The sequence below is a fragment of the Equus asinus genome, chromosome 5 (genome assembly GCF_041296235.1).
Source record: "Equus asinus isolate D_3611 breed Donkey chromosome 5, EquAss-T2T_v2, whole genome shotgun sequence".
Classification (NCBI taxonomy): domain Eukaryota; kingdom Metazoa; phylum Chordata; class Mammalia; order Perissodactyla; family Equidae; genus Equus; species Equus asinus.
The window spans coordinates 32032284-32059998 of NC_091794.1; the positions used below are offsets into that span (position 1 = coordinate 32032284).

Below are 27715 nucleotides of genomic sequence, written 5' to 3' on the forward strand. Positions count from 1 at the left end.
AGACATCCTGTAAGTGTAAAATACAATACACACTGAATTTTGAAGTTATTTAGCACCAAATGTAAGACTAAAATATCTTCACTAGCTTTTTAACATTAACCCCATGCTGAAATGTTAATATTTTTAATACATTGGGTTGAATAAGATACACTATTAAAATTATTTTCACTTTCTTTTTACTTTTCCTAATGTGACCACTAGAAAGTTATAAATTACTTATGTGGCTTACATTAATTCTATTTGGACAGTGCTAATCTAGACTAAATCACATATTGAGCCAAGAAAGCAGAATTAACACACATTAGAAAGATTTTCAATAGTAAGGGCTGAGACAAAAGGTAATCTGATTAAATCTTCCAATTAATCTAGGTTTTACCAAGCCAATATGTTTTCTAAAGATGACAGTAGAAAAGATTTACATCCAGCTTCCATTACTCACCTAAAATGGTTTCATCTGTTCCAAAATGAGCCCGGTAAAATAGGACCATCTCCAGCCAGTAGACATGGTAAATGACAATGAGGATCACCACTAGCAGGACTGTGGCTCCAAAACCACATGCCAGTTCCACTGTGTATCTTGGAGCTATCACTGGAGTGAACAACAGAGAAACAGAATTGATTTCTGTGTGGTGATCACAGAGATCCATTATCCTGAAAATAGCTGGATAAGCCAAGTAGCTGAGCAGTGAACCTGACGTATGTGTGTGAACAAGCAGAGATAACACGGTAGAGTTTAAACCCTATGTTTTAATACTAGACATATTTATCTATTTGTTTCCAGTACCTGGCACAGAAGGCATTTTTAACTATTAGATGACTGAATAGACTTTGATGATATACAAATTAAAACAGAACCTTAGCATTGGGAATGATTTAGAAGGTCATCTAATTCACAATCTGACACCTGAATCTCCTCAAAAATATTTGTGAAATATGTAATTCCATCCTCTGTTTATCCATCTCTTGGGATGGAATCCTTACTACTGCCTGGACAAGCCTAGGATATTGATAGAATTTTAATTGTTGGAACAGTTGAATTGAGCAAAATCTCAATTGAGCAAAATCAAAAATTCCATTAGTCTTAATTTCATCCTTTTGTCCAGTGCCGTATGGAAGAAATTTAATTCCTTTTCCTTTATACTTGGAAATAGGCCTCAAAAATCTTATTTTCATTAGGCAGAAACAGAGGGTATCCATCAAATGCTCAGTAGGCTTGGCTCTGAAAGTATCTCCAGGTCTTCAGTTCTAGGATACATATTCCAAAGATTGACTTGCAACACCCAGGTGTGGACAGATTTCAACATTATCTGCTTATTTTTATACTATAGGCACCTTAGCAGTTTCTTTGGAATTATTCAGAAATAGAGTGAGGTAATCCCCAATTACCTAAAAGCTAGATATTAACTCAGCCCTATAAATAAGATCTGTAAACCGCCAACCACCTCTGTCTCATTTACCAATGCTCTTTCCTCAAAAACATCAGGAAGATTTAATTTCATGCCTTTGCTCATGCTGTGGCTTCTGGCTGGAATATTCCTTTCTCTTTCTTTAGTCTTCAAGACCATTCTCAAATATCACTATTTTGTACGTGCTTTTCTAGAACAAAACTCTTCTCGCAACCTGACCTCTGCTTGGCAGAAATTTCCACTGTTCCCTTTATTTACAATTTTATTACAGCATTTTTATTATATTGTAATTTGTCTACAAGCTTGGATCTCCACTCTCTCTCACTCCCCACTAAACTCTGCCTCGACAGTCTTCTGGGTAGAGACTATGTCGCCTTCATGCATCCTACCCTTAGAACACCCAGGATCTCAATGAACATTTCCAGATAAAACACGGTACACTTCTGGGATGTTTAAAAGAAATCGAGTACTATACTGAGTATCAACAACTTCATTTGGCTGCTTAGTAGCTTGTGATAATGAAGTTGAAGAGGTTGAAAAAGGAACAGAATATTTACTGAATCTGAAGCAGGAGTGGCTTAATTATGTAATAGTTGATTTGACAATTACTTTTTAACATCTACTATTTGCCAGAAGCTGTTGGGGATACAATGGTGGTGATGTCTGGTCTCTTTGGGATAATATTCTAATGCGGGGAAATAAATATATAAGACAATTATAAATATATAAGACAATTAGTTTTACATAGTGATCTGTGCTGTTAAGGAAATAAACCAGGGTGGGGTGATGGCGGTGACCGAGAGCTGGGGTTGGGACAGGAGAGGTAGATTAGCTAGGGTGGTGAGAAAAGGCCTCTGTGAGCACCTGAACATCCTAGGTGTTAAGTGTTTTCCGAGACAAGGTGTAGAAGAATTGTGTTCAAAGCCAGGGTTGTTATCAAGGTTCCCTGACTCCAAAGTCCAGAGATCTTTGCACAACGCTACCAGGAAGTTCAATTATTGATCAGACACTAGCAGAAAAATCCCTTCGAAAATAGGTATCTACCCTAAGGGGAAAATGGTAAGCAGCCTGGAGCTGAGCCTGAAGGTCTCTAATTAAAGGGCAAATCACGGAGTTTCGAGTTCATGATACCAAACTCAGGAGACTAATCCTACCGCAGATATAGCCTGGGACTCAGTTGTGCAGAAGTTTGATCAGGTACTCTGGTACTCACTCCATGAACAGTGGGGGTTTAAAAAAAGAAAACTCCATCATCAAATGCCAGAAGCTAGGTCAGTGCACTTGTTGAGAGCTTACTAAGATCAATTTGGGTAGCTGGCATGAAAACTGCTGTCTGCTTGGTATTTCTGAGTACAAGCTATGTTAACAGTACATTGAGGTAATTCCCACTGTCATCTTCATTATTTGCTCAGTTATTTTGGCTCCCTCTGGGTGGACATTTTGTAATAGGGAGAAAAAAAAAAAGGTCAGTGGATGCACTTACCTGAAATGGATTTTGTAAAAATATCAATAGATATCTTGCTTAATGATCAGGAGATCAATTACTCTCATAATTTTCCCTCTGCCACACTCATTTTACCACTGCCTATTTTATTGCTTGTGGGGCTTTTTAATTTTGTTTTGTGCCATAAAATTACATGTGTCATATTTACAGATTATGTTTTGTGGGGCCATGTTGATGATATCAAGAAGTTCTAATGCTATTTAACTAATTGAACTCTTAAGATAAATAATCCACAGGCCTGAATTTTTAAAAGGCTTGAATCACATGCAGGAAGTGCTCTAAAAAGCTTTCACATAAAGCTTTGCTGGCTTGCAGCTAAAGGGTGACCCTCAGCCCACATTTTCTGTCTGCCCCAGCTGGAACCGCTGATGTTTTGGCATAAAGATTTTATTCTGATGCAATCCTAGAACAAAGGGTTTCCAATCAGGAAAGGGCGATGCAATTTGCCCAAACTGGACTTTTCAACTGCTTCTTTCTTTGATCTCACTGATAATCTGATTCAGGATGTAGCCAAATTTAGCTACTTGTTCTGCTGTTATTCCCTGAATCAGAATTCCCTCCATCCCTTTTGCAATTCTATAAGAATACTAGCTCCAGAGCCCAAATTTCCAGCTAACTACCCTTGGTTAAACCAGTCCAATATTTTAGCTCTAGTCTTTTTCCCTGTTTCAAGTTATTGGTCTACAATCTTGTTTCTCCCTGGAAACCTAAGTTATTATCTTCATCTTCGGTATTGTAGTTGGGGTCTTGCTATCCATGAGACTCTGAACCAAATAGCAGCGGCTTGGACTTCCAAGCTGCCACAGAACCTGTCTGTTCTTTGCTAAATTGCTGGGAGTTCTTGATAATTTTTAGAACTGTGGTAATGACCATTTTCCCAAATCACAAACAAAGAGAATGCTTTATTTAAATGATAGTAAACCAGAGACCTATGACTGCATGGATCTGCAGACCTGATTTGTTTGGGTATCACATGTGTTAAAACTTGGGTACTTTGGACTTTAGCTTCTGGCCTTAGAGGAATAATTGATACTGGAGTAGCCTTCTCTTTATAAGATTGAAAATAACAATTTTTCAAATATGGATAACTGGTAGTGCCAGAGGGTGATCTGTGAGTGAAAGGATACAAAAACGATCACTATGGCTTTTTGCCTGAAGGCAGTTTTGGGACTGCAACACAGAAAGGGGAAAAACAAAAGAAGTACAGTGGTTACAGTGAGCTAAGGAGATGGAAAATAGAGTTCAGGACTATTGAATTTTCAGGCCTGGGTACTGGAGAGAAGAAAACAGTGCAGAAAAGAGCTCTGGAAATCCACAAATATTTGGAAAAATACAAAGCTTTGTATATTCAGGGTGACACTTCACAAGGTCAGTCAAAGAGTAACTAACAGTGAAAAAAAACTACCGGGAAAGAAATGACTACTAGGGAGCTAGGAAATGATCAACTCCAGGAGTCCATGTAGGGCTGGAAGACATTTCAGTTAAGGCCACTTAGAGAGAAGAAACTTTAAGGAGACTATTAAGTATTAAGTATTAAGGAGAGACCTCAGATAGCCTATGCCTTAGATACAGGTCCAATTTAGCCTTAGAGAAAAGGCTATTTTAGACCTACTCTAGCAAAGATAAGCAAAATGCTTCCAAAAAAGCAAGCTGTTATGCAGTAAACTAACTACCCGCTACAACAAAACTTAACACTGACTTACAAAATTCAGACACTCAATAATGTAAGATCCATAATGTCCAGCATAGGATTAAAAAATAAAAAACTAGACAGAAGAAAAAGCAAAACAAATGACCCATAATCAGAAGAAAAATCAGCCAATAAAAACAGAACGACAATTAACAAAGATGACAGAATTAGCAGCTCAATGCTTTAAAATGAATATTATAAATGCGTCTGTTGAATTTTTTTAAAAAAAGTCCATGAACATTATAAGAGCAAATAGGAAATATCAATACAGACATTTTGACGGAGAAACACAAATTCAAAAACTGAAAAATAAAATTCTGAAATTAAAAATGCTTTAAATTAGGTATCAAAAGAGAAATGATCAGTGGACACCAGAAATTATCCTAATTGAAACACAGAGGGGAAAAAAGAATGAAACAAAAATGAGAAGCTCAGTAACCTGTGGGACAACACTGAATGGTCTTTCCTAAATTTAACTGCAGTACCAGAAGAAGAGAAAGGAATGAATAAATGAAAAAAATGAGCAAAATATATTTGAAGAAACAATGGCTGAAATCTTTTCAAATTAAACAAAAAATATAAACTCACAGAACCAAGCAATATTAATAATTCAAAATAAGAGCCATACAAATAAAACCACACCAAAGGATACCATAATATAATTTTGAAAATCAATGCAGAAGAGAAAAATCTTAAAATTTGCCAAACAAAAAGAGATGAGACAGACATAAAGGGAACAATGATAAAAAAATCCAAACTGCCCAATTCACATTAGAAATATTAGCCAGAATACACTGAAAATGACATCTGTAAAGGGCTGAAAGAAAAAAAAGAAAAAGAAAAGCAAAACTTCCAACCTTCATTATATATCCAGTAAAAATATCGACAAAGGAACCAGAGCAACAGAATGAAGAAATGAAAATCCTTCCAACAAATTGTGCTGGAATTGCATATCCATAGAAGAAGAGACTGAACTTCAATTCCTACCTCATACCACATCCCCCTAAAAAATAACTGGAGATGGATCATAGACCACCCCCCAAAAAAGCTGAAACGTCATGATTTTGGGGCGTGCAGAGATTTCCTGGAACACAAAAAGCGATAATCATTAAAGGAAATGCTAATAAATTACACCTCATGATGAGTAAGAACCTCTGTTCATTAAAACATACCATTAAAGAAAGGAATTGGCATGACACCGACTGGGAAAATGTATTTGCAAAACATGTACCTGACAAAGGACTGGTATCCAGAACAGATACAAAACTCCTAAGATTCAACAATGAAAACGCAAACAACCCACTTATAAAATAGACAAAATATTTCAACAGATATATCAACAAAGAAGATACCAAGGACCAATAAGCACCTGAAAAAGGGCTCAGCATCTTTCGTCATCAAACTTGAGTTATGCAATTTGTCACTATGCAAACTTTAACTAAAAAAAAGCAAGAGAATTGTAAATAAACATTAAAATCTAGATAATACAAGATGCTTAAATGTTAGGTGATAACTTTACTGATGTCTGCAACTTCTTTAGAGGTATTAAAAAATGAGATGGGGGCTGGCCGAAGTGTGCTATACTTCGGCAGCGCAGGGTATGTAGGTTCGGATCCCAGGCACGGACCTGGCACTGCTCATCAAGCCAAGCTCTGGCAGCATCCCACATAAAATAGAGGAACATTGGCAACAGATGTTAGCTCAGGGCCAATCTTCCTCACACACACACAAAAATAAGATGCATTAATGGATGCATAGAGGAATGGATAGATGCATAGATACATGATAAAACAAAGAGCAAACAAGGAGCAAAATGATGGAATCTAGGTGGGGTACATGACTGCTCACTGTATAATTCTCCCAAATCTTCCATGAATTTGAAAACTTTCTTAATAAATTATTGAAATATAAAAAGTAAGATGAAATAAGACACTTTCAGATTAAAATAAAGCCAAGAATTTGTAACCAGCAGATGTGCACCACCAGAAATATTAAATAGTTCTCAGACTAAAATGTTATCAAGAATGAATAATGCCAGAAATGGAAAACACGTAAATAAATACAAAAATCTTTTCCCTCAGTTCTTAATTTCTTTAAAAGATAATTATTTAAAGCAAAAATAATACCAATGTATTGTGGTATTTATAGTATATGCGAAACTACAATATATTATAAAAAAACAAAAGTCAGGAGAGAAGAAATGAAAGTATGCCATTGTAAGTTTCTCATAAATTATGTAAAGTGATTGATTCAGGATGGATTGTGATAAGATCAAGATAAATATTGCAAATTCTAGAGGAAAAAAAAAAGGTAGAGCCAATAGGCTAAGAGAGGGGATAAAATAGAATACTAAGAAATTATCAATCCACCAGAAGGCAGGAAAGAAGGAAAAAAACAAAGAATAGTTGCAACAAGTCCACAACAAATAGCGAGATGGCAGACGTAAAGCCAATAACGCTAATAATTATATTAAAGATTAATGGACTAGAAATGGAAATTAAAAGAGAAAATAGAATAGATAAGAAATCAAGACTCAATAATATGCTGTCTATAAGAAATATATATTAAATATGAAGACATTGATAGATAAAATAAAAAGATGGAAAAGGATATATCCTACAAATACTAATTATAAGAAATTTAGAATGGCTAAATTACTATCACACACAGAATATTAAGAGAAAAAAATAAACAGAACACAACTTAAAAGAGTCAATTCATCAAAAAGGCATAACAATCCTAGATGTGTATGTACCCAATAACACAGTTCCAAAATGTGTGAAGCAAATACTGACAGACAGACGGAATTACAAAAATCCATAATTCTATGTGAAGATTTCAATACCTCTTTCTCTTTCAAAAATTGAAAGATTAAGTACATTAAAAAAAATCAGTAAATATACAGAAGACTTGTACATCACTGACACCAATTGATTTAACTGACATTTATAAAACACCAAAACTACAGCATACACATCTTTTTCAAATGGATGTGAAATATTTACCAAGACAGACAATCTACTGGTACTTAAAAAAAAAGACACCAATAAACTGAAAAGGAATGAAATGATAAAGAATTTATTTTTTGGCCACAACAGAATTAAATTAGAAATTAGAATCAAGTGTGCAGCCATGTGCTAAATTCTTGTTACCTGCTCCCTCCAATCTCACACACACACTGGGAGTTGAGTATCTGAAAGATGAGAAGAGGAAGGCTTGGACCAGTCAGTACCAGAGCCAGAACTTGAACTTAGGTCTGTCTAACACCAAAATATATGTTCCTCCCACTCCACCATACAGTTTTCCCAGAGAGTTCTAAGTCAGAGAAACCCTTCCCTGACTTGTAATTATCTAAACTTAGATGACAATATGAAATATTACCAATTACTTTACCAAGATCAAGAGTGAACACAAACTCAGTTCTAAAATTCAAATAAATTTTAATAATTACATAACATAATAAAAAAAATGTTGTCTGGAAAATCCCCAAATATGGATAAATTAAGTAACACAGTTCTAAATAAACCATGGGTCAAAAAACTTATAAGGAAAATTAGAAAATATTTAGAATTGAATGATAATGAAAATTCAGCATTTCATCATTTGTGTTTCAGCTAAAGTAGTCCTATGAGAGCAATTTGTAGCTCTGAAGGCTTACATTAAAAAGCAAGAACTATTTAAAATCAATGATGTGGCTTGCATCTTAAGATTGTAGAAAAAGAAGAGCAAATTAAATGCAAAGTAAGCAAAGGAGAAAATGAATGAAATGCAAAATAGATAAAAAAATAGAGAAAAATAAATGAGAACACATTTGTTCATGGAAAAAAATAGTAAAATTAGGAAACATCTATCTTGAATGATGAAGAACAAATGGGCAAAAATACAAATTACTAATATCAGGAATGACAAAAGGAGAAACACTATAGATCTTGCAGACATTAAAAGGATAATAAGGAAATAACGTAAAAGAACTATGCCAAAAATGTGACAACTTAGATGAAACAGAAAAAAATTCTTTGAAAGACAAATTCCAAAAATTGAAGAAGAAACAGAAAATCTGAATAACTACTAAAGAAACTGAATTCATAATTAAAATCTTTATCATAAAGAAGACAACAGGCCCTGATAGTTTCATAGGTAACTTTCAAATATTCAAGCAAGAAACAATATCAATTTTACATATAAGTTTTTAGACAATAGCAAAGGAGGGAACATCATCCAGTTCATAACACGAGGCCAGCATAAGATCGATACTAGTCAAACGTATTACAAGAAAAGAAAACTACAGACCAATATCCTTCATGAACAAAGATATGAGCAAAATCGTCAACATGAGCAAAATCCTTAACAAAATATTAGTAAATCAAATTCAGCAACATATAAAAAGGAAAATAATTCATGATGATGTGGGGGTTTATCCCGGGAATGAAAGATTGGATCAACAGTTCAAAGTCAGTCACTATAAACCATCACATTGACAAAATTAAAAAGTCATATGATCCTTTCAATGGATGAAGATACAAATTTGACAAATTTCAACAGACACTCATTATAAGAAAAAACTCTCAGCAAACCCAAAACAGAAGATTAGCCCTCATGTAGGATCATCTACAAAATACCTACAAATAACATCATACTTAACATAAAAACTGAATGCTTGGTCTCTAAGACTGGGAACAATGCAGGAATGGCTGTTCTCAGAACTTCTACTGATCACAGTACGGAGGTCAAAAAGAGTGAAACAGGCAGGAAAAGGAAATGAAAGCTATAAAGTTTGGAAAGTAAGGAGTAAAAGTCTGTTTACTTATGGATGATATAGTCAAGTGTGTAGAAAAAGTTAAGAAACCTAAAAAAGAAAACAAACAGAAATTCTATTTAATTAGTGTATTTGGGAAAGTTCAAAGGACCAAGATAAAAACATAACAATTAATTAATTTCACTTCTATTTTCTATCAATCAGCAATTGGAAAATGAAATTTTAAAGATACCATTATATTAGCATCAAAAACACAATACTTAGGGATAAATTTAACAATATGTGTGCAAGACCTGTACACTCAAAGCTAAAAAGAAATAGCATTGCTGAGAAAATTCAATGGGACCTAAATAAACTGAAAGTTATATCATGTTCATGGATTGGAAAACTCAATATTGTTAAAATTTCCATTGTCCCCAAATTGATTTATAAATTTAATGCAATCCCAATGAAATTCCAGCAGGTTTTTTTTTTTTTTGAGGAAGATTAGCCCTGAGCTAACATCTGCTGCCAACCTTCCTCTTTTTGCTGAGGAAGACTGGCCCTGAGCTAACATCTGTGCCCATCTGCCTCTACTTTACATGTGGGACACCTACGCCAGCATGGCTTATGCCAAGCGGTGCCATGTCTGCACCTGGGATCCGAACTGGTGAACCCCGGGCCGCCAAAGTGGAACGTGCGCACTTAACCGCTGCACGACCGGCAGGCCCCCAGCAGGGTCTTATGTAGAAACTGACAAACTGATACTAAAATCTATACAAAAAATATATGTCCCTAGAATAGTCAAATCAATCTTGGAAAAGAAAAAAGGAGAACATAGAGTATCTGATTTTATGACTTACTTTAAAGCTGTTAATCAAGACAAAGTAATGTTGAAGTAAAGATAGACAAGCAGATTAATAGAACAGGACAGGGAATGTAGAAATAGACCCTCATTCAGAATTTATTTTTCTTTTGGCCAAGTTGTCATTCAACTCAATAAAAAAAGTAGAGATTTTTCAATATGAGGCTAGAACAACTGGTTTCTATATGGAAACACCACCACCACTAAGCCTTAATTCATATATCACACTATAAAAAATTAATTTGAAATGAATCATAGGTCTAAGTACAAAAGAAAAATCTATAAATCAACAATTGCTAATATAAGATTTAGAAAGTACTAACTATACGAGAAGAAATTGGTAAAATAGACACCATCAATTTCTTTCTTTTTTTGTGTGTGAGGAAGATTGGCCCTGAGCTAACATCTGTGCCAATCTTCCTCCATGTTGTATATGGGACGCTGCCACAACATGGCTTGATGAGCAGTGAGTAGGTCCATGCCCAGGAGTTGAACCTGCCAACCCCGGGCCACTGAAGCACAGCACATGCACTTAACACCATCAGGCCTGCCCCCATCAAATCTTTTAAAATTCTGCTCATCAAAAGAAAAGGAATTCACAAACGAGGTGAAAATATTTACAAGTCATATATCTGACAAAGGTGATTATACATATACACATATGTATCTCCTACAACTCGTTAACAAGCAACCCAATAACAAAATGGGCCAAAGATTTTAATGGACGCTTCACAAAAACAACTATTAATTAATGGTCAATAAATCCATGAAAAAATGCTCAACATCATTAATACATGAGAAATGCAAACTAAAAACACAGTGTGATACCAGGACCCATCTACTAGCATGGCTAAAATTTAAGTTTGACAGCTCCAAAAGTTGATGAGGAAGTAGAGTGCCTGGAATTATACACATTGCTAGTGAAAGTGTAAAACAGTATAATCTGTTTGGAAATAGGTTTGGCAGGTTCTCAAACAGTTCAATATACAACTTGCCTTAGTCCCTACCACTTTCCTATCAGGAAACAATGCATGTTTAATCCATTTACATTAGCTGCCTCTCCTTGAATACTATTGTCCCGAGTAAGACCCAGCTTGCTGAACTCCTCTCATTCTAGGCCCTAGCCCCTTCCTGTCATCTTTTTGATGAAGTACACAGAATGCTCTGCCCATGAATTCGGAGAAGGACTCACACATAAAACATATGGATGTGGACACAGACATCACCTCTGAGTTTCAGAATTAGCTGGCCCAGAATAAAAGTAGACAAACCCACAACATCTCTGATACCACTGGATGTACACAGACCCGACTGGATTATAGGTCACCTTCTAGCACAGATCATCTGGTCTAGTGGATGTACTTTTCACTTCACCTTCCTGATGACGTTCATACTAAACCATTCAGAGCAAGACTTCTGTGAAGGGAGTTACTCAAGTAGGTCTGGGGGACAGATTTGCGCATCACTCCTAGATTAAGCATTATTTTAATTAATTGTTTTGATTCTCTCCATCTGACAAGTTACTAACTCATGTCATCCTCCATAGCTATTTCCCAAAACACATGCCTCAGAAGATGAGTCCCACAAAATCCTCCATACTTAAAGAATCTGGAGTCAAATATGTTTGAAAAAATCCTTCCTGCTATATTCCAGCCCCCTGCAGATATTCACACACAACGTTAATCTAGTAGAGACTCTAAGGGGCCCTGAATTAAAGTGACTTGATTGGTTTTGTTTAACCTAGACTTTGACGATACTTACTTGATTATAAAAGCTTTTGTCAAATAACACCTATGAAAATCTCGTGGAAATAATTGTGAGAGGAGCTAACGCTTGTCGATCATTTAATATACGTGCATATATGCCAATAACTCTGCTGTGTACTTTAAAAGGAATTTAAGAGGTAGTGTAATTATTTTGCCTACTTTAAGTATAAAGAAATTGAAGCTCAGAGAAGTTAAGTGACTTTTTTCTAAGGTCAGAGAGTCAGGATGCACAGAAACCAGAATTCCAATACAGGCCATCTGAGTCTAGAGTACAAATAATGAATTGCAATATGATAGAGTCTTAGCGGTGTTCTTAGGAACTAACTTTGGGAAACACCCCTTGATATTATGTAGTTCAGCCTTCTCTCTTTACACTGGCTTCCAAGGTGCAAAAGCAATGAACTATCCAGAACCAATCCACTGAGACTTCTTAAGAGGCATATACACTTCGGGCCTTTGCTCTTTCTAAATTGTAATGAAATGTTAAGGTGAAGCCTTTCATCAGCTTTAAAAAAGGTTTAAACCCATTGTAAACTGTAACATTTGTAAATTAACTTTTTTTTTTACTTTTGATATAAATATTACAGGCTATATCTGAACTAGAATCCAGGATGATTCTGAACAACTTGACTGAATGTGTGATAAATCATCACTATCTTTCTCCAGATCACTGAAAAACATTCTTGAAGGGATTAATTGTCTGCGATTCTGCGTTATGTGAGAGACTCAAAGAGAATTTTAGACACAGTCTGTTTCAGGAGCAACAGCTCACACAATAAAGCTTTATAATTTTTATTTGTTATAGAAAAATATAGTAATATCAAGATAGAAATTATTTTTACATCATTTTAAGTCATAGTTTAAATAATTTTTATTTAAGCAACTGTGGCTAGTGGTATATTATATAAACTTGCTTGAATATTAATACATAGTGTTTAAAAAGATTGTTTTAAAATTATATTTTTGAGAATATAGCATACTTTACTTGCATACAATTACATGGCTGCTATTTATGCTTCATTATTATAGAAAATGCTTCTAAAAATATCGATGGGCACATAAATCTCTTTCTGTTGGTCAGGAAAAATTCCCAAAGTATTAAGTCATATGGTATGATCATTTTTACGACTCTTGAACTCTGCCATCAGTGATTTCTAAAAGGGTCTTTACAATTCACCAACAATATGTGATTCTACCAGTTTTATTATATGTTTAGCAGTTTTGAATATTTTCTTTATTTTTTATGACTATGCCTCATTATCACAATAATATGAATTTTTTAGTCACATTTGGGCACTAAGTTACTAAAACTATTAGAAACGATATTTTGAGTATCTTTACATACATAGGAACTTTCTCTCAAGAGTTTTCATTCAATTTTGATTCACTACTATACGTCAGATGTACTAGGAGCTGGAGCGCTCTCCTTCTCAACTTCTTTTTTTCCTTATTCACCACAATGTTACATTTGGAGTTCACGGATTCATCCGCTGAATGCATCCATTACCTTTCTGTTTCACCTTGGCTGGTTTGTCAACCTCCCCTTTGGCATTTCTAGCATGACAGACATAGTTGCGCTTGAGATCCTCAGCAGTAACTTTCTTGATGCTCAAAATCTGAGTTCTCCATTCATCTTCTGTTAGAGTCTGACTTACACTAGAAACAGGGGAAAGAAAATCAAAGCATTAGTGAGACTGAAGGGCCATGTGCTGTGTGTGAATCAGACAAGTAGACAACTACAGAGCCCCTAGGGGAGAGTAGACTGAATTCAATATGCTGAGCTGCCTGTGATCCAACAGTTACAAAAGGAGTATAGCTTCCAGATCCAACGCTATTCTTTACCATCTATATTACACACAGTCCCAAAACCTAGATCAAATCTCAGCATTGGCATATCATACTATAGATCTCTCTTCAAGGCAAAATATCTCCTTCCCTCATACTTCTGAGGCAGGAAGCTTTTGAGGCCAGAACCATTTGGATGTTGGTCCAAGCTTTACCACTTACTGACTATATACTTGGGGCAGGGTAACAATCTTTCCACATCTTGAGTTCTTCCTTTGAAAAAGAGGAAAGTAGCAATGCCTACATGGTGCATTACACGTATTAACTTTCTCAAGAATTCTGAGGATTGAGTATGTTAATGTGTAAGTACTAGAACAATGCTTAATAAATACTCATACAGGCTATTACTATTATCCCACAATAATAGTTGATGCACTTCAGGAATTCCCAAAGCTTGGCTTTTGAACATACGTAGAATATTTTGATCAAAATACTGAAAACTCACAGTTAAATCCTAATATATAAAAAGAAGAAACTTCTCAGAGCAAGTGAACTTTGTAAAAATAAATATATCCAAATCTCAGGAAGGCAGAGCTCAAGTGCTTTGGGTACAAGATCAAGATTTAAAAATCCCTTTGAACTACTTTGCTCAAAAGGGGAAAAAAATATCTCTCCTACAGCTGACCGCCACCCAGATTCTCCTTCTGATAAGGCTTATGGTTAGTCTCCAGAACTTGGTTAAGGGCTGCCAAGGGTTTAGCCTAAGCTTAACTACACGGCTCAGCTATGAACATTACGTGTTTCAACAGCAGCAAGGAGCAACAGCATGACTTTCATTAGTATTCATTCATTATCATTATGAGGCTAGGAAGCACATTGTTCAGAATTACTGAAATGATCAATAATTCTTCCTCTGTGCCTCCAGCCACAATTTATCAATTTTCATCAATTTACTTCTGCCAAAACTGCTCCAATTTTAGGAAGCTGCTTCTGTACCTCTGAATATGCTCTGCATCTCTAACCTCCAGGCTTTTGCATATGATGCTCCTTCTACCAGGAATAGTGTTTCCATTTCTTTAGTTAATTTCTTCTCATCCTTCAAATCTTTATTTAGGTGCTGTACCATCTGAGAAACATCACCTAACCCTATAAAACTGCCTGGAATCCCCAAATAAAACATCCCATAACATCCAATACTTCCCAGTCATTGCATTCATCACATTATATTGAAATTTCTGCTCTATCATTGCTACTCCTGTAAAATCTACCTAGTTTGGGACTAAGTACCTTGCATAGTACTGGATGCAAGGTGGACATTTTATAACTTCTGCAAAAAGTCCGAGTTTACTATTAGGAAAGAAATATCCTTTAAATTCTAGAAGTTCAGATAGCCTAAGATCTATATGCACATCCTGATAAGGATTAAGGTCCTGGAATTACTTTGTCATGTAGGTGGTCAGCTGCTTATTTCTATTAATTGCTGCAGAGAACCAATTGTTCTCTTGCAGTGGTATGCTTTATTTATAGCGGAACCTTTTGTCTTCAAAGATCCATATTTTCCTCCTTACCAACCAATCCCCTTCAAAAGAAACTCATGTTTATTTAAAAATAAAATGACTCAGGTTGTTATTTTAAGAGTGAGCTATATCACTACCCCATGCACTTTTAAAACAAAATTTAAAGAACATAAATGCATTTGATCAATATTAAAAAAATACCCATCAACGATAAATGTGACATACATACTGTGTGAATTAAAGAACAGGAGGAAGAAGATAGGAAACACATGCCTAGTGTAAGACAAGAAACTAACAGTTATCTGAAGCACGAATACATTCGCCTGAACTCCAAACTTGAGAACGAGAAGAACAGGGCCACACTGACAGGCTTTCATCTACCCACAATCCTATATTGTAGCCTTTTCATTCATGCAAGATATGCATTCCATCTACTTTTAAGTGGGTATCATAAATGTGTGATCAGCAGATGGCATCTGGGCCTCAGGTTGCAAGTCCAGTAATCCTGCTTTGGAATGCAGCCACTAAAGACTTGAAAATCTTGCTGACTTTTGTTAACGATAGGCAAAAATGAGAATTTTAATTTTCATTGATTAGTATACACCAGAGGGCATTAGATTGAGGGACAAAGGTTAGTCACCCCCCTGCCTGCGCCAAGGATACCTTTCATTAACAGTTACGTCCAGAGTGGTGTCATCTGGCTTTTTTCCATCAATGGTCCACCAAATCTCATTGTGAGAGTCCTTCAGGAAAGTAAAAAAGACTTTACAAGGGATGAGTAGCTCCTCTCCTAAAAAAAACAAATTAACCCATCAGTTTGTAACTTTCACATGGCTATATAGGTTCTACTCTGTGACTAATTAGAAGCTATAAAAATTACATGCACCTAAAACCCTACTTCTGACTAATTTTCAAGTGGGCTTCTGTAAGGCAATGTACCATACTTCATTCCCAAACAAACAAAACCAAGAAAAGAAAGGCAGAAACTTTGTACACTAGAACAACCATCTTTTGATACAATCAACGTATGTTCTAAAATGAAAATACTTGTTCAAAAAGGCTCCAACACGGGGCCTGCCTGGTTCGTGCGCTCCACTTCCGTGGCCCAGGCCGGTTAGGATCCTGGGCACAGACCTACACACAGCTTATCAAGCCATGTTGTGGCAGGCGTCTCACACATAAAGTAGAGGAAGGTGGCTGCAGATGTGAGCTCAGGGCCAGTCTTCCTCAGCAAAAAGAGAAGGATTGGCCGCAGATGTCAGCTCAGGGCTAATCTTCCCTGGAAAACATTTAAAAAATTAAAAAAAAAAAAAAAAAGAAAGGCTCCAACAATATTCTTTTTAATCCCAAACCTCCATGGATTGCTCTTCTCTGTTATTTCTTTCATGAAGAAAAGATAACCAAGGAAGCGTTCTCCAGCTCTTTAGTCCTTGGCCCAAGGAAATGGGGCAATGCCATCACTGAGAGGACTAGCCAGGCTGGTTGTGTCTTGAAATGCTCAAGCTATTAGGGTGCATTCAATAAATTTAAAAACAATTTACAAACAGAAAATTCTATGTTATCCTGAGATGGAACATGAGGTTAGGGGGGCATCTCCAGGTTGACAATGGTAACAATAATAATAATAACAGCCGCAGCATACTCACTATATAATTCACTGTACTAAATATTTATGCTTATTAATGGTCTTATTTAATTTTAAGAAAATACCACGAGGTATTTTTTAAATTCATGTTTTACAGATGCAAAAACTGAAGTCTAAAGATATTAAATGCCATTCCTGGATCGAATTGTTCACAAGTGGCAGACTAGGATTTGACCTAGACGGACCTTCCATTCCAGTTTGCCCAGGACGGTTCTGTTTTACGTCTGCTTTCTTAGTTAGTCATTAATATTGACTGATCTTACTCTCCAAAAGTGTCCGGGACTACATGATAAATTTTATTCTCCTCCTAATGTGAACTCAAGTTTGTGTCTTTGAGTGGTTATACTCTAACTTCTCTTCCTATGCCTGGTTCCGAGGTCTTTCCCTTCCAGTTTTCTCTATCAATATGTAGGAAGACAAGGTGAACATGGATTCAGGAATGTTTTTGTAACCGTGATCTGATAGGTAGATAAAACATATTTAGGTGATTAATAAGGGTGCACCGTGATAGTAGGAAGAATGTTCATATTATTGTATAAAGCCACTGCTAATTCTAAAATATTTGGTCCATTTGGAGTTGGCAGACACCTTACTGTGTTCTCTGGTTTTCTACAAGGCAGATCACTATTTGAAAGCTGCTTTTTTTTTTTTTTTTTTTTGGTGAGGAGGATTGGCCCTGAGCTAACATCTGTTGCCAATCTTCCTCTTTTTTGTTTTTTCTCCCCAAAGCCCCAGCACATAGCTGCATATCCTAGCTATGAGCCATTCTAGCTCTTCCATGTGGGATGCTGCCACAGCGTAGCCTGATAAGCAGTGTGTAGGTCTGTTCCCAGGATTGGAACCAGAGAACCCCAGGCCGCCAAAGTGGAGCACACAAACTTAACCACTCAGCTGTGGGACTGGCCCCTGAAACATTATATTAATATGTATATATATTTTTTTTATCGGGTATTTTTCTCCGCCTATGTTGATCATGGCCTCTATTATATTTAGTACATTTTAAACAAATGTTCTTTTATACTCTTCATTGGGTTTGCAGTGAAGTTATTGTAAAAGATATAATATATAGAAAATGTTAACATTTTCTATGGTTTTCAACTTAACTGTGGAAGGCTTTGAATCAGAAGAATAACCAATTATGCCTTATTTGGTCAGTTACCAATGATGTTTGTCTAAAGTGAAAAATTATGAAAACTAAAAGGAGACTCAGATGTCCACAGCAAACACTCAACAGTGTTCTGAATCAGGGTCCACTATTCCACCAGTTGTTGCCTATTATATTCACAGTACTGACTCCAAGCTCCATCCCCTCCCCTTTGTAGTGGAACAGAAGCTGAAAGGATGCCTTGTGCTTGTTGCAGCTTTGGTAAACCAAAGCTCTGTGCAAGCTAAAGTTTGCATCAAATGGAAATCCCCAATCAGGAGAAGAAAACTGCTCCCAGAGGAAGAAGAGAGCAGCTGCCAAGAGAGAAGTAGAGGATCCCTGAGCTGCCCATGAAATCGATGAATTAGCTAGTCCCCAGAGTTGCCTTGGTTTCTGACAACATTTCAGTTTCGTGCATGTGTCTATTCTCTTGAGTTAACCTATGTGGCATTTTACTCCTTGTAATTAAGAGAATTTAACTGCAATTCAGAGGCACAACTATAATTACCCGGTTCTTTCTCGTAGTCCACAAGATCATTGGGTGAATGGATCTGTGGGGGCAGAGCATCTTTTGGAGAACCTGTGAGAGAGAGGAAGGAACAAAGAGAGATGATGTTAAATCACGTAGTCTTCATCCCTCATAACCCATTTCAAAAATCGGCTCTTCTGTGAAGCCTTGCCCAATTTCCTGGCATAGTTTGTCAATTCTTCTTGAGAGGGCCTATTGTCCAATATATATAGTCAATTACAACACTTCAGTCATTTAAAACAAGCAAAGAAACAAACATAACATATTGAGTATCCTCCATATTTCAGGATAGAATATTTAACCAGTGGTTTTGCTTTCCAAAGCTTATGTGAGATACACTTGTCATACTACACAATTAATTGCTCTCATGTTTTACTCAATTGTTTCTTTTCTACACATTTCTCCTCAACATACCCACAGTGTCTAGCAGGGGATATGGTTAAATAAGTAGGTAATAAGTGAATAAATAAGTAAATGGAAAATTCAAAATCACAATTGTGAGGCCAGCATGTACGTCCACCTGATGTCTGGGTATCAGTTGAATGTTCATTCACAGGATTACTGCTCTTTATAAAATCCTGTATTCCTAAATTAAAATAAAAATCTCCTGGAGGGGCTTTATAGTGCAGTGTTTAAGAGCAGAAGCTTCAAATATTTAATGACCAGGGTGTTCTAATACTGACTTGGCCATATACTAACCATATGACCCCGTTTTTTCACTAAATCTTTGAAAAGCTAATTTTCTTCAACTCTAAAACGAGGATAATTAAACTCATCTCATAGGTTCATTGTAAGGATTAAATTAATTAATGCATATTAAAGCATCCACTACTGGTATATAATAAGTACTAAATACTTCAGTTTTAAAAAATAAAACTTATGTTGCTTGAAAGTTGGATAAGAAACATCCATCTTCCCATATCTGTGTTTGTCAACTTCTATATCATAAATCAGGGTGACCAAGCATGCCTGTTCTTCACTTCCCCAAAATGGATACATTTAAGTATATCTATTAGAAACAACTGCCAAGATGAATATAAGGTTATTCATTTGACTTTTAAAGTCCACTCATGCTAGGTTCTAAATTTAATTTGATTTTTCTTCTGAATTAGTCTCCAGTCCAGCACTATTCAGAAAGTAAGCAGAGAGGAAAAGTGATTATAGAAATGTTTGATTTGAATTTTTTTTGCACTATATTAAAGCCTTTAAAAAATTTATGCTGAATCTGGTGTCAGACTAGTAGAAAAAGCCTTGAACAAAGAGTCTGAAACCTTGGATTTAGAATCACTTCTCCTACTTACTCGTGGAGTGTCTCTAATCAGGTTACTTCCTGTCATTGGGCCTCAATGTTTCCATCTATTAAAAGACAGGGTATGAGAAAATCTCACTCTGATATGCCCTCACTTTGAATACAGTGGGCACAGCAGTATTTAGGGCTCTCCTCTAAGTCCACCTCTACTGAACTGGTTCTCTTGATTTCTGGGTTTGCTGGGAGTTTCTTGACTCTGCCTAGTCATGGTTCACTCCACTTCCCTAGTTTCTCACTCTCTTTCCTCTCGCTGCAAAGCAACAGTTGAACACTGCCAGCAAATAGCTTTAACACTAGCTACAAAAGTTCCCATACAGAAACACAGTTTGTTTAATTCAAGTAAAATACTTTTTTGACAATAATATTAACTACGATTCATCGAATCTCTACTGCTTGCCTGGAACTGCATTAGCATAGTACGCACACTGTTTCTAATATTCTCAGCTAGCCTGAATGTTCGGTATTCTTAGTCCCAGAGTACAGAAAAGCAGACTGAGACATTGATCAAAGCCCTATTGCTAATAAATGGCAGTGCTATAATTAGAAGACAGATCTGTCTGGCACTCTTTTTACTGCCCAAATTGCCTTTACTTCATTCATTCACATATTCCTTCAGTAGACCAATAGTTACTGAATGCCTACTATGTACAGGGAATTGCTGAAGGCTCTGGGACAGTGCAGTGAACCAAAAAAGATACGCCTCTTTTCTTTAGACAGTTTACACACTTGCTTGTAATAAACTATTAAGAGACTAAACAAGATTTTTGTTGTGCGCAGTTAATACAAATCCTGCTTACCTACCACCTTTACAGTCAGAGTCCGGCTGAGATGGAAGGTACGCCCATTTTCTGGATATGTGACAACACATGTATAATCTCCATTATTTGAAACCAAGGCTATGAGAAAACTCAAATTCATGCCTTCAGGTACCACATTATGAAAGTCCTCTATTTTACGACAACCCTAAAAGAAGTAGAAGAAAATGCATTTACTATTTAGATACATGCATAGAAAATATACAAACATATATACACATCTAATTTTGCACAGAACACACAAATATCTATGCTGGCTGTGTCTTTTACAAAACAGTTTTGGTCAAGTATGTTTCTGCAAAAGAATGAATGCAATAAGTTTCATTATATTTTCTGCAAAAGAAAATAAAAATTTTGAATGGAAATATGAATTCAAAAGCATAAGCTTCCTGTCTCAGGATCCAGTATTCAAATTCTGGGAATTCCGTGTTAATAGTGAAGGAAAGTTAAAGTTTTAAAAAACATCTAAGGCAACTTAAACAACTGCATGCTCTGTTACTTAAACAAACAATTCTTTTTCATTTTTCTACATTTCTTCACCGATTTTATTATTGCAGGAACCCAGTCACTCTGTTTGACAAACTAGCTCCCAATTTAGATGTCTGATTGTGACATTCTTGATCACTCTGTTGAATCACTATATCAATCATTTCCAGACTTCTTTGTGTTTTCCTTCTATTATGCCATTTGTCACAACTGAACATGACAGACTCCAGAATCTAGAAGTAAGAGATATTTTATGAGTCTTACCAAGAGTCAAGAGTTTATTTCTGCTCCAACTCATATTTTTATATAACTTTGCTGATTTTTAAAATTTTGAGATTGAAATATCTCATTCAACATAACTAGAATCCTACTTTGGATCTCTCAGCCCCACTAATTGTCTATACTGTTTTATTTTTTTCTTTTAGAGCAAAACTTGGTACAATCATCTGCGACAAAAATATATGTTGAACATTTATTTTTAGAAAAACTGTGTTTGTTTTTCTTCTAAAAATCACTAATTCATCTGTGACAAAAGAGATTAGGTTATCTCTAAGGTCCTTTAGACCTTTAAAACTCTGGAAGTCTATTACTGGTTTGTACTTGCAATTTCCTGTATTCACATATTTAACCTTAATTCTTGTATACTTAAGGTTTTCTTACTTCAATTCCTGGAGCATGTGTTTTGAAATATGACAATTACACTAAGTGGCATATTTTGTAATTCTTTGTCACAGGAAATACATCTTTTAGAACAGCACTAAACTTTTGATTCATGGAGATGATCATCAAGAGGAAGCTGATATATGTGCAGTTAAGTTATTTCCTGAATGCAATTTATCCTGGTTTGATAAGCAGTGTTTCCAGACACTTGTCACATTAGCAAAAGATTTCAGTAGCCTTAGGTTATCACAAAGTATAAGGCCACAAAGGCCTGCACTCTTACAAAGAATTTATGTCAGATTTGGTTTAAATTAGTTTAGACTATCTATAGAACTCTATTTGATTTTTGTGGCATCTTTCATTTAAACAGTTCAAAGCTATTTTCTTCTCTCATTTGTTAGCTTAGCTGTTCTTAAATCCCTGTGAAGTAGACAGATCAGACTAAATATGCTCTAGTGTTACATGTGGAAAGAAATGAGACAGACAGATAAAGAGATGTTCTAGATAACACAGAGCAGAGCTAATCTCAGTTTCCCAGACAGCTGAATAAAGGTCCTTCTCTAGCTTCTTTAACAAAAATGAACATCTCTTCTCAGCAGTCAGTTGAGGCTAGAAAAATTATACTGACACATGTACTTACGTGTTCTCCATTATTTCATCCATTCCTTATTCCAAGATTAGAGAGTCTGGAATGCTCTCATGCCCATTTTATTGATGAGAATACGAAGGCTTAGAAAGGATAATTGCCAATGTCATAGCCCCAGGCAGCGTCAGAGCGGGAATTTGAACCTAGATCTACCTGTTTTGAAGTCCTTGCTTTTAATCCCACCTGACACTGTCTCCCCATCCTATACTGTGGTCCTGCCCACAGGCTATGTCTGGGGCCAGCCACTGTGCTCATAGTGTGATGTGGCTCTATCATTTATATGAAGGTGATTCCTGCAATTAGTGGTAAATTGGAAAAGAATACTTTTCAGGATAAGTTAGCTGTTCGTACTGAACTTGTCAACAGCACTTAAGAATGTGTTGAAAGGAAATTTGGTTTTGACTCACCAAGTATCATTTATGTAAAAACAATTTAAAAAATTAACACATTGTTTTAGGCTTTACAGTATGTGGCTACAAACATAAAGAAATGTTTCTGACTCAGTCTTTTCATTCATTCACTCATTCATTCATTCACCTTTCGGGATTAACCAATAAACCACGTGCCAGGTACTGTTTAAGGTTCTTTGAATATACTACTGAATAAAACAGAGTCTGACTTCATGGACTGGTAATTAACAGAGAAATGACATCAGACACATCTAAATAGCAAGGAAAATGGTACAAAACAGGTGCACATTGACTTCTTGCTAGCTCCCCATTTCTTTTCATCTTATTCCAAACCCATAAGGATGAACTTAAAATTTGGGTTGAATATGCTTAAGGCTATTAATTGAGCTTGTGTCAGTGGTTTGATTGCTTTTTCTTGGGATTTTTCTCTTCTTTCCATAGCGCAGAATAAAAATGTAGGCCAGGGAGAGCTGCTTTGTCTAGAAAAAACTTCAAATTAAGGTATATTACATAAAAAGCAATGGGAAAGTTTGGAGTCAAATCTATTCCGAAAAAGCTGACCATTCTAAATTGTTAAATTAAGTAGGTTTTCGTTTTGTTTTCTTTTGCTTTTTGGTGAGGAAGATGGGCTCTGAGCTACATCTGTGCTGATCTTCCTTTATTTTGTACGTGGGATGCCTCCACAGTGTGTCCCCATGAGTGGTGTGTAGGTCTGTGCCAGGGATCCAAACCTGTGAACCCTGGGCCACCAAAGCAGGTGAACTTAACCACTATGCTATTGGGCCAGCTCTGTAAATTAAGCAGTTTTAATCAAAAGAAATAAAAAGTAAAGAGCCATTTCAAAGCTATTAGACCTAGAGCCTGTTAGAAAAGGAAATGAAGGAACTATTTTACATTCTAGTGTGCCTGTATGGAGTGCAGGTAGCGTCAGGGCATTGTTGAACTATAAATACCCATTAACTTTGGCCTGTAGTGTGTGATGAGCTCTCTCTATTTCTTAGAAGATGCATCTCTAGACCTTAGGCGCATGCACCTGAGACACACAGGATATTTTTAAACATAATAAACTGTTCCTGAAAATAAATCCTGCAAATTTTATGATGATTTCAAAATCATTTATATGGAATCTAGAAAAAAAGATATGAGCAAAGATCTAGATACCCAAAGAATAAAACAAAACCATGTTTCCAAATACAAGAAATACTCCACTATGAAGCAACCACTTGTCTGACTAGAAGACAAGTCATCCATTTAGTTGACCCATCAGTTCCTCATTCCGAATTCAAAAGAGAGAAGTTAAACAGGAGAACAACTTTTCAACAGCATGATGGTAGCCATGGCAACCTACCGCACTGCACCGTATAGGTAAGGAACAGCACAGAAAATGACTTTGAAAGGAAATAAATCACGGTAGTGATGTGTGTGGTGTGGGTGGGGGATGTCATGACTAAGTAACTACAAACATTTCCATTCAATAAGACTACAACTTTTAAAGAACTGTGTGAGGGCACAAAAATGGAAAAGACACAGTTCCTAACCAGTAGGTATGCACAGTCTCGTGGAGAATTGCAACAAATACTACGAAAGGCATGTTGGCGTGAGGGAGTGAGGGAAGAAGATCAAAGAGAAAAAATTTGGAAAAACCTCATGCAGGAGGAAGACCTGGGCTGGATCTGAAAAGATAAGTAGAATCTTAACAGCTGTTCAGGAGGAGGGGAAACATGGAGAGGGACACTCCAAGCACAGGAAAAAGTGTGAACAACTCCCTTGCTCTCATATCATTTTGTCCTTCCCGTTAGTACTTAACTAACTTTATTATAATGATCTGTTTTCATGTTTATCTCTTGCTGTAGGAGATTTACTCCTGTTGGGGCAAGTGGGGGTGGAGGAATCCTATACCCACATGGCCAGCAACATGCCCAACACTTGGCACATGGTAAATGCTCCATACATTTATGTCGCATGATAAATGAGAGAAGCAAAGACACAAGACATGGAGTTGAAAGCTCATGTAGTACTAAAACGATAATAAGAAGATGAGTAAATGGAAGACAAGACATGAGATGGGTGTGTTGTAGCATGGGTGGGTCAGTGGAAGTGAGGATACAAAGAGTTTAGCTGAGATATAAGGTTGAAACAGTTAGGAGTATCTATTGACAAACTGCATCCAACATTAAGTTGGTATAAAATACATCACACTTGTTCACAAGTCTATACATCAGTCACTTCCAATGAACAGAACTAAGTCATTCAATCTTTACATAACAGATATTTACAAAATCCCTCCCAAGAGTCAGGCTCTGTGTTAGGAGCAGAACATACAGTAGCCAGTAAAAACAGAAATGGCCTTTATTCTCATGGAATTTTCCAATCTCGTCTAATTCACTCAATTATTTAATCAGTTCCTAAATACAAAGTATATTGGCTCAGTTTTGTGCTGTGTGCTTGGTATTCAAGGAAAAGAAAAAGAGAGAGGTCACTACCAACTAGAGAGGAGAAAAATGCATCATTACAGAACAAAGATGAGATGTAAATTAAGTGCTATCAAAATACACAGTGAGTGATTCATTCACCCTAATTCAGCCTCAAACCTTCATATTTAAGCTGGATTTCAGTGTAAAGGAGGACTCTTTGGCTCTCAGAAGCCATGAAACTATACGTAAAATGCTGTATGTATATACGCATATATGGAATTAAATGTGTATAGTTTAGAAACAAAATATGATATACATCCCCTTAATACCAAGGTTAAAGATCACTATATAAGGACCGTAGGGAAAGGAAAGAGATAAAGAACCAACCAAACTAAGTTGTCAGATCAAATTGAAACAAACACTTTAAAAATAAAGTCTATTACACAGACCTTGGACTAACTTCTCAACAATATGTGCTACACCAACAAGAAGGCCAAGTCTGGTGCTTTTCCAGAAAGGTGCTTTCCTGGCACTTTGTCAGGAAAGCAAAGATTTTTCTATTTTCTGAAAGAGATTTATAAACAATATCTGACTAGTTCTGATTAATTTCACACTTAAAATTAGAGGTGGAGGTAATATACCAATTTTAATGATCACACTGAGTACAAGGACAACCAGCTTTTTGCAAATTGATATCCAGAATGATATCCATTCTTCTAAACAGCAGTTGAGAGCATTTCAGCAGTTGCTATAAATGTAATATCTGAAATACCCAATAAAGTGGTTCCTCTGCTTCTCAGTAAGAAGGAGAAAACTGCCTTTGTTTTTTCTAAGTATCTCTGGGGAAAAAAAAATTCAAATACCCAATTATAACAATGAAGAAGAGAAATAAGCCAGTATTACGAAAGTTAGGATGGTTTGCCATATTTTAAAGCTCAGATCTCTCAATAAACCTAATAATAACAGTAAAAACAACAACAGAGATCTCACTTACCTGTGTTTTCACTGCTATATATTTGGAAGTCCCTATTTGAATAAAGAGGCAACCTCAAATTTATGCACTTGTTGTGTTCCAGAAGTTCTTTTATAAGCTGGCTATTTGAAATTCAGTAAATCACTTACAAACCATGGTTTGCTTTCTAGGCTAGTTACAAAACTTGGCTTATTCAACAAACATTTACTGCACAGGAGTTTAACTCACAGGCTTGTTGAATTGGAGAACTGTGAATTCCGGGCCCTGAATGAAGAAAACACTCCCATGCAGAAGAGAGGAGGAAAGAAGAAGAGAAGACAGGTAGAGAAGGAGAATTCAGTTGTGCCCCATCAGCCCTGCAATTCTGGAACAGAAATTGTTGATTTTCTGTTCCCTCCAATCTCAGTTTTTCTGAGCCCCCCTGATATCCCAGGGCCTTCTATCCACAGGTTTCCTTCTGTCCCACAGTCCAGCCTACAACTCAATTTGTATTCAAAGATTGTTCTGCCCTTCAAAGTGCCCCAAGCTCTGAAAGTAAAGACTGGACCACCCTCTCTGTGTCACTTCTTCAGAGTACAGGCTTTGGAAGCACAAAGAACTGGCCTGAAATCCCAGATTCTCCCATTATCAGCTGGATCTTTTTGAGTAAATTATATAAAATAATCTATAAGGATAGGCTCTTGATAAAGATTGCAGAGGGTTGACTCTTGGCTCCTAGCTCTGCGACCTTGGATGAATGACTCTATATTTTGGTTTTCTTAACTATAAAATGGAGAAAACAAGAGAGTCTACTTCATGTTGAGACAATTAAGTAAATTAATTAAGCATGTGGAAGAATTCCTATGCTCAATAAATGTTAACTATTATTATTTGCCTCTCTGAGCCTCTGTTTCCTAATCTGTAAAAGAATGTTATCTACCTTGAAGGATTGCAATGAGTATTACATATGATAAAATATAAAGGACCTAGCACAATGTATTGTACTAGTAAAATGCAAAAAATGTTAGATTTCTTTCCCTCCTTTCAATTCACCAGTTTTCACCTTTCTGCTAAAACAAAAGCAAATTTGCTGGAACTGATTATTGAGCCTTTTAACTCTCATAGAGGTATTTGTATTCCTAAAAGAGACTATTTCTACAATGTTAAGGCAGGGAATTCAATTGATAATAAATGAAAGAGAACTACTATAGGAGGGCCAAGATGTCTAGGGGGGTGTAGGAAGCGGCTGCAGAAGGCACAAAATAGAAAGCAATGGCAGATTTGCCATACAGTGACAGGAGAATGCAGCAACCCGGAATCCTGATTTTCTTGCCAAGATGGATGGACCTAGAGGGTATTATGTTAAGTGAAGTCAGACAGACAAAATAAATACCATACCATATGATTTCACTTATACATGGAATCTAAAAATCAGAA

General features: G+C 36.2%; 1 protein-coding gene across 3 annotated transcripts in view; it reads right to left on the reverse strand.

The window, feature by feature from the left end:
- Positions 1-27715, reverse strand: part of IL1RAP (interleukin 1 receptor accessory protein) — a 127151-nt gene that overhangs the window by 12380 nt on the left and 87056 nt on the right. For all 3 annotated transcript variants that reach the window (XM_070509205.1, XM_070509204.1, XM_070509206.1), the window contains exons 5-9: positions 20693-20858; positions 18566-18637; positions 15932-16058; positions 13474-13622; positions 440-589 (exon numbers count right to left, since the gene is read on the reverse strand). In XM_070509205.1, the coding sequence (XP_070365306.1) occupies positions 440-589; positions 13474-13622; positions 15932-16058; positions 18566-18637; positions 20693-20858 (664 nt within the window). The remainder of the gene's footprint in view (positions 1-439; positions 590-13473; positions 13623-15931; positions 16059-18565; positions 18638-20692; positions 20859-27715) is intronic.